Here is an 8,503-nt window from a genome sequence, read left to right on the forward strand (position 1 = left end):
TACTCGTGAGTCTTGAGCAGCGGGTGTGCGAAGCAGAGCCAAGGCAGCTGTTTCCTGAACTGGGGCATGATGTAGTGTGTCACCACCCCCACCGCACCGGCTACAATCAGCAGTACGTTTGTCACCGAGGGCTGCAGAAACAACAAGAGTCAAGAGTGAAACATAACGTCAGGAATAACTCTACGGGGCATGATGTAGTGTGTCACCACCCCCACCGCACCGGCTACGATCAGCAGTACGTTTGTCACCGAGGGCTGCAGAAACAACAACAGTCAAGAGTAAAACATAACGTCAGGAATAACTCTACGGGCATGACGTAGTGTGTCACCACCCCCACCGCACCGGCTACGATCAGCAGTACGTTTGTCACTGAGGGCTGCAGAAACAACAAGAGTCAAGAGTGAAACATAACGTCAGGAATAACTCTACGGGGCATGATGTAGTGTGTCACCACCCCCACCGCACCGGCTACGATCAGCAGTACGTTTGTCACCGAGGGCTGCAGAAACAACAAGAGTCAAACATCTTCAGAAATAACCCTACTACATGGTGTTGATTCCAAGAAAGCACAGCTGTGTAGAGCTGGTTTAACTAAAAAAAAAAAACAGTTAACTGGATATGATTTTGGAAATGGTAGCATCCACTACCTTTTGTCAGTGAGAGAGTTGTCAGACAAGCAGGTTTATAAGTATGGACAATTGATTCACTACAAGTCACTTGGATGGAGGCCTGGCAAAACCCGTCATGTATTAGTCACGTAGTGAGTTACAGTGTGAAATTTATGTAACACGAATGGAGATCCTGATAAAACAAACAAACAAACAAACAAACCTGTAGCACAGTAAACACGGTGCTGACGTGGATGGCGAACACCAGCATGGCGATGACGGAGCAGACGATGGCGTCAGACTTGAGGCGGGAGGCGACGGACTGGCGCAGCTTCTCCGGCAGCGGGTCCACCACGTCCGACCTCTCATCATCATCTGACTTCTCCTCCTCCGCAAACAGCCAGCGACTCAACACCTGGGGGTGGGGGGTGGGGGGGGGAGGTGTTAACTGTACTGTGTTCTACCCATGCTCCATGCAGAGCATAGGGTTTTGGTGCCCATGTCCATTTCCGTAGCCCTTGGGCGACACACAGTTGTGCAGGGCACTACAGCAGGGGGCTAGTCCGCTGGTAGTGCTGTGTGCTTGACCTTTCCACACTCTTTCTCATATGTGCTAAGCAGAGAAAGAAGAAGAAGTGTGTACCATTTTTCAAAGTATTTGGTATGACCCGGCCGGGTTTGAACTCACGACCTCCCGGTTACAAAGCGAGCACCAATTGAGCTATTGCACTGGTCTTATTAGGCCACACTGATTTAATTCTATGGAAGACATCCACATGCGCATTGCTTTTTCGCTTGTTTCCCAAAATCTTTTTTACAAATCACCTCCTCCAAGACTTTGGCCCGAGTGCCATCTTCCGTAGTGGATGATAACTGGCGACAACAGAGAGTCAGTACGGTAACTGTGGAGGATGGCACCCAGGCTACCGAAGCTCCACGTAACTCAAGAACAGTACAGTGCCAACTCGTTAATGCCGCAAGAGGCTAGCAGCATGTGCTAGCTTGTGGTAAAAGTCACTATGTGCTACCGCAAATTCACAATTATACCAGCTTCACATAAACAACAGACAACCCACCTGCCAGAGGACGGACAGGTCGGAGGTACATCTGCTCAGGTGATATGCCATGGCAACAAGCAGTCCACAGAACACGGAGAACAGCACATGTTGGGAGGACAGAACCGTGTCCTGGAGGGGGGAATCACAGGTTAGTAACACCATAGTAACGCTATAGTAACGCCATGGCAACAAGCAGTCCACAGAACACGGAGAACAGCACGTGTTGGGAGGACAGAACCGCGTCCTGGAGGGGGGGGGGATCACAGGTTAGTAACACCATAGTAACGCTATAGTAACGCCATGGCAACCAGCAGTCAACAGAACACGGAGAACAGCACGTGTTGGGACGACAGAACCGCGTCCTGGGGAGGGGGGGGGAATCACAGGTTAGTAACGCCATAGTAACACCATAGTAACGCCATGGCAACAAGCAGTCCGCAGAACACGGAGAACAGCACGTGTTGGGAGGACAGAACTGCGTCCTGGGGGGGGGGGAATCACAGGTTAGTAACACCATAGTAACGCCATGGCAACAAGCAGTCCGCAGAACACGGAGAACAGCACGTGTTGGGAGGACAGAACCGCGTCCTGGTAATAGAGATAGACGGGGTTAGAATGATCTTTAACCTTTTGCCTGCTAAGGTAGCTGGATTGTTTAGCAATGGGCAGTAGGGAGGTTAACTTGTCCTGGTATAACAAAAGGTAGTCCCATAGCCTTTTGAGGCCAAAGGAGCAGTGGGTTGTTGAACCACTGTGGCTAGGGTGTGGCATAGGAAGGTGGAGCCCATCCCTCTCCTTCCACTACCTTTCACCTCCCCAACTGAGGTACCCATTTTATAGTGAGTGAGGAAAGTAGTATAAAGTGCCTTTCCCAAGGACACAACTACAATGTACATGTAAACCTTTTACTTTACATGTATATCATAACTTGTCAGGGTAGTACAATAAAGTTGCGATGCAGCATGTAGAAGTGTGACTTGAGATTACAACACACCATTTCTTGCAGAGTGACAATAACAAACAGTCTTAACAACAGCTACACGTACCCTCAGAGCGCCGAAGCAGAACCCGTAGACGAGGCCTACAGACACGAGGCTCCTGCAGACGCTGGAGAAGGCTGCGGTGAGGCTGGTGGTCGTGTGGCCGCCGAAGATGTGCGTCTCCACCTGCTCGAGCAGGTACATGGCAAACGTGTTGCACTGCGGCAGGAGACCCAGCACGAACACCAGCGGGAAACACAGCAGCAGAACTGGAAATACACAGTTATCATTACTAACTATCACTGGTTATCATTGCTAACCATCACTGACAAGTTATCATTACTAACACAAACACCAGCGGGAAACACAGCAACAGAACTGCACAGAAAACATTAATAACCATCACTGGTTATCATCACTAACCATCACTGGTTATCATCACTAACCATCACTGGTTATCATCACTAACCATCACTGGTTATCATTACTAACCATCACTGACAAGTTATCATTACTAACACAGCACTGCAGGAACACAGGGTGGTATCATTAAGCAGGGCTGGAAATACTGGGTGCATGTGCACCTTAGTGCACCCAAATTTGGAGCTGTGCACCAAGTTTTTTCTGTGGGTGCACCAGTGCACCCAATTATTAACACGTATGTAAAGATGTTAAATTTATAGTAGTATACAGCATTCTTAACATCAATGTCAGAAAAATAATAAAATCAGTCTTACCCAAGCATTCGTCAAGTGTGGTTATACATCCTTCAGTGAACCTAACACTAAACATTCACAAGATCGAACAAAATCCCTGACTTACCCATGACGAGATCCCTGGCAAACCTGAGCAGGCCGGGGTCTGTGAGAGGCTGAAGCTGGCCTGCTTACTGGTGTATTCTAACATCTAATATATAATATATACAGTACTATTGCCTGGGGAACATAGAAAGGACATCTAAAGCTTACCCATGACGAGATCCCTGGCAAACCTGAGCAGGCCGGGGTCTGTGAGAGGCAGCCCATACAGGTGGTACACGCTGAAGCTGGCCTGCTTACTGGTGTAGTCTAACATCTATATACTACTATTGCCTGGGGAACATAGTAAGGAAATCTAAAGCTTACCCATGACGAGATCCCTGGCAAACCTGAGCAGGCCGGGGTCTGTGAGAGGCAGCCCATACAGGTGGTACACGCTGAAGCTGGCCTGCTTACTGGTGTAGTCTAACAGCAGTACCAGGGAGCAGCACAGGCAGAAGTACACCGGCCGGCTGAACGCTATGATCCTGTTGTGGCCCTACAGGCGAGCGAATGAGGGAGGGATGAAGAACACACATGTACCATGGTAGCAAACACATCTTTTTGGTAGTACTGTTCAGCAGACCTGTAAAGGCTGTATCTGGCTGAAGACATTTATGGCAGAATGTGCTGTATGGAAACTGGCAAAACTTGCATTTTTCAGTTTTCACTGACTGTTTGGTCCAAGTTGCATCAGAATTTTGCCCATTGCAGACGATACCTTTTCTGACACAACATATGAAAACAACAGGTGCATATCATCCTTACATACGACCTTCAATAAGACTTCAACAAGCCAAAGTGCTGTGCACAATACAACACAGGTATTGCACATGTGCATTACATTCTGCCAAAATAGTATACTAATATTCCACATGAAGCAGAATAAAAATGTGTTCTCATTGTTTCTTTTTTGGGTGTCAAAGTTTTCAAACAATTACTGTGGTTCCATCTATGATATTGTATGAACCCTTCAATACTTACATGGACAGGGGATGCTGAGTCTGGCTGTACACTCTGTTAGTGGGGAAAAAAGTACCAGGGGTAATGAGGAAGACTTCTCATTCAAGAGGATCATACAATCATACATTAGGCCATGTTGATTTGATTATATGGATGACATCCGCGCACGCATGAATTTTCGGCCGTTTCCAAAAAAAAAGAAGTTTTCAACCATACTGTAAATCGTACAAAACAGTTGCAAAATGAGCAAAAATATACCATAAGTTACAAAAAAAATAATAAAAACTATACCAATGTCGTACAATGCAAAATCAAACATAAAAAGACGAAATTGTAAAGAAATGAACTTGAAGACTAGATTATTCGCCAAACCATATTCTGTGCCATTTGCTCAACCCTGATGACCACGTAGATTTCATAATGAAAAGTAACTTTTTTTTGCAAAACTTTTTTTTATTCGCGCGCATCAGTTTTGGGGCTCCCGGAGGATGTCATCCATATAATCAAATCAACATGGCCTTACCAGAAAGTCACAGTTACAAAAAGACAACAAAGTGCATAAGATACTAACATGACAGTTCAGCTAAGTTGGTGAATTACTGTACATGTAGAAAAGTTAAACTGTTCTCCAACCCAAAATAACTGAAAAATTGGGTCACATACATGTAGTTGATTAAGACTGAGTGAGTCAGTTGAAAATTCTTGAGAGTACAAATTTCTTGAGTAGGGGAATAGTTAAACTTTTCCAAACATGCAGATTATACTTTATTCAGGTGATAAAAGAGGTTGTTCTCACCTTAAGTAATGAGTACTGGCAGGAAGCGATGATCACACAGAAGAGGAAAATGAAGAAGTCCTGGAAGAAGTTAGCCGTGAGCAGCAGGGAGCCGAAAACTCCCACTAACATGGAGAGGAACACAGCCGCGATGTTCTCTAGTATGGTACGGTTTCTGTAAGGGAAACAGGATGGCAAGGTCTATGGTTAGTACTAAAACACAATACGATTGCAGAACGTTGATGAAGGTTAGACATCCAGGTAATAAGATACCAAAGTAACAGTCACTCAAGCAACTGGATACTAGACGTTTCAGGTAGCATCCACTAGCAGTCACTGACGTGACGAAATGTAGTGGATGCTGCCTGAAACGTCTGACCATTTTCAAAATCATATCCAGTTAACTGCGTATCTTGTGGAACATCCACTCCTTGAAGAATACATGTTTAACAAAAGGAAATCTAATACATCTATAATGATTCTATGGAACTTTTTACCGTAAAAGTCATCATCAAAAGTCCATAATGAATTTGAACACTACAATGATGAATCTTGTAGCATTAAACACCTCTACCAGGATGCAGCTGGAAAGAGTAGAAATTGGCCAAATAGACAGATAACATGGCAGGGGAGTTGGCCTGCTAAAAAAAAACTAAACGAGTACAGTTTGCCACTCCGATAACATGCCAACTCCCCACGCATGTTATCCCTCTATTTGGCCAATTTTTACTCTTTCCAGCCGCCTCTAAAGCCAGGTAGACCCTACCTAAGCCACTGACCTGTCTAGAAGTGCCAACAGTGCCAGCCTGTCGTACGTGACTTTGATGGTTTTCCAGGGGAAGAGCGGGAACCTGTAGTTGTACTTCACCTTCTTGGGCGGGGGCTTCTCCTCCATGCAGATGATGTTCCTGATACCCTCGGAGTCAGGAGTCGAGTTGTTGTCATCGTCCTGGCAACAATCATCATCGTCATGTCAGTGGAGATTGAGGATGTACATTTTGATGCACTTGTTTTATTCTTGAAGACAATAATCTTACTTTCAAAGAACTGTGCTTGTAATTTTCTTGATAGAGACAACATTGAAATCTGTATCTACATCTCAGTATACCTTGTGTAACTTTTACACAACACACCAGCTGGCATAATCTGTATTGCTGGCATAATAAAACCGGATTTGCAGGCACGTGACACAGTGGCAGCTGGCTACATCACATGAAACGGCCTGTTACCCCTAATAACCTTTTCACATCTAACTGCAATCATTGTTTAAAGCTTTTGAGGATACCCCTCAATATTTGTATCTGTACAACCAAAAAAGAGGATACCACTCAAAACCGTGCCTTACCTGATTTCTCTGTGTAATACTGTCTGTGTACAGCCTTACCTGATTTCTCTGTGTAATACTGTCTGTGTACAGCCTTACCTGATTTCTCTGTGTAATACTGTCTGTGTACAGCCTTACCTGATTTCTCTGTGATACTGTCTGTGTACAGCCTTACCTGATTTCTCTCTGTGATACTGTCTGTGTACAGCAGGTGTCGGTTCCTATGTTGCCTGGCAACAGACCCGGGGATGTCGGGAATATCCAGCAGGTGGGACTCGGACTTGTTGTCGATGACGACAGTGGAGGAGGAGCTGGAAGAACCGGTCTCCCTGGAGACGGACGTGTCAATCATTAATGGTTGCCATGGCAACAGCACAGGTGGAAGGGTTTCCATGTTCAATGACTTATCTTTCTTTCTATCTACTTATTTCCTAGAGACTGTGTCTCAAACAATGAAGTGCAATACAAAATAAAGCATACTATTAAGTCCATATGAAGACCTCCTAAGCACAGTGAAGAAATGGCAACTGAAGTGGTAAGGCCACATGTCACTGTCATTAGGACTAGCCAAAACTGTCATTCAATTTCAAAGAACAGTAGTATAAAAGAAAAAGGGGTAGGCAAGGGAAAAAATGGGAGAATAACATCAAAGAAAGCATAGAAAAAGCATGATATGATGCTTCACCTCTGATGAGGATGACCAACAACAACAACATCAGAGAATGGACATAAGTGAAACATTAAGAACAGAAAACCAAGAACGTAGAAAAACTGGTTGTCAGATCATCTGTGGTGAAATATTATGACTACGGTACAATAGATGAGATGAATCTCGTGTTTAACTCCTGGATGCTAGTCTCCACCAGACTCCTTTTGCAGGCTGAATAAACAGTAGAAATCGGCCTATAGAGGGGACATCATTCACCAGAGGAGTCAGCTGCCCAGAGAAGCTCCATTTTGCAGTGCACACAAAATATTTAGGCCGACTTCTACTATTCATTTGGCCTGCAAAAGGAGTCAGGTGGAGACCACCTGGACGCCATTGTTAGTACATTTCTCTCTGCAGCTAACAAACTGGACAGACGTCACCCACCATTGGTCATTCAGCACTTCCACCAGTGGATCAGGAATGGCCTGGATGGCCGGCACAGCCACACCTGCACTGTTGTCATCAAACGTGTACGTCAGCCAGTTTCCTGCAGATATATGTTTGATTGTTTGTTTGTTTGTTTGTTTAGTAGGAATCTCCATTACTAAAAAATAATCATGAATTTACTAATTTTCATGGAGTCATTTCTTATACATTTGTTGTACTTCTAGTACAAATATTAATACAAAAGGATGCCATTTTATACAACTCTATATCAATCCAGTGCAATAGCTCAATAGGGAAGAGTGCTTTCTTTCTACCATATTACTGCACCAGGAACGGGACCTTTTTTTAAATATAAAATCTACCCTAAATAGAATTGTGCCAACTTAACAGGCACTGCGAAAATATAACAGCATAAATTACGACCAAAGGTCATCAGTATAGGCAAACTTTTAAAAAGTGAAATGAGTATGGAGAGAGATTGAGCACAACAGAACTGACATATCACTAGTTTTATCTTTCCTAAACCTCATCTGTATAATTTTAGTTTTTTTGCTTGGTACAAATTTTTTATGTATTATAGTGTATATGAGGGTGTGTATATATTGTTTACCTTGCCTACTGTAACTTTTTTTTCTGTACGCAAACTCTTTCAATTCAGGGATTCTCATTCCTGCTGCAAGGTTTGCTTTTGGTGTTTGAAATAAATAAATCACGAATCACAAAACATACCGAACTCGTCCTGGAAGCAGTGCACGGCGCCCTTGGTGGTGTCCTCGTGTGACATGGCGAGGTGCGTGTTCTCCGCCATGTTCAGGGACGTCAGCAGCGTGGAGGGCGGCGTGGTCTCGCGCCGGCGGATGGCCTTGTGCCGCTCGCGGCGGGTGGCGGTGCGCCGGTCTGTC

At 44.7% G+C, this 8,503-nt stretch overlaps 1 protein-coding gene across 1 annotated transcript in view; it reads right to left on the bottom strand.

The window, feature by feature from the left end:
* The window catches only part of LOC109487972 (pecanex-like protein 1), a 27,445-nt gene extending 18,948 nt beyond the window's left edge, over positions 1-8,497 (bottom strand). The window contains exons 1-10 of the mRNA XM_019792099.1: positions 8,331-8,497; positions 7,599-7,701; positions 6,681-6,834; positions 5,961-6,130; positions 5,203-5,356; positions 4,428-4,460; positions 3,771-3,942; positions 2,713-2,915; positions 1,685-1,795; positions 832-1,023 (exon numbers count right to left, since the gene is read on the bottom strand). Coding sequence (XP_019647658.1) covers positions 832-1,023; positions 1,685-1,795; positions 2,713-2,915; positions 3,771-3,942; positions 4,428-4,460; positions 5,203-5,356; positions 5,961-6,130; positions 6,681-6,834; positions 7,599-7,701; positions 8,331-8,409 — 1,371 coding nt within the window. The 5' untranslated portion in view covers positions 8,410-8,497. The remainder of the gene's footprint in view (positions 1-831; positions 1,024-1,684; positions 1,796-2,712; positions 2,916-3,770; positions 3,943-4,427; positions 4,461-5,202; positions 5,357-5,960; positions 6,131-6,680; positions 6,835-7,598; positions 7,702-8,330) is intronic.
* Positions 8,498-8,503: the final 6 nt, after the last annotated feature.

This window comes from Branchiostoma belcheri, unplaced genomic scaffold, assembly GCF_001625305.1.
Source record: "Branchiostoma belcheri isolate BF01 breed outbred unplaced genomic scaffold, Haploidv18h27 scaffold90, whole genome shotgun sequence".
Taxonomy (NCBI): Eukaryota; Metazoa; Chordata; class Leptocardii; order Amphioxiformes; family Branchiostomatidae; genus Branchiostoma; species Branchiostoma belcheri.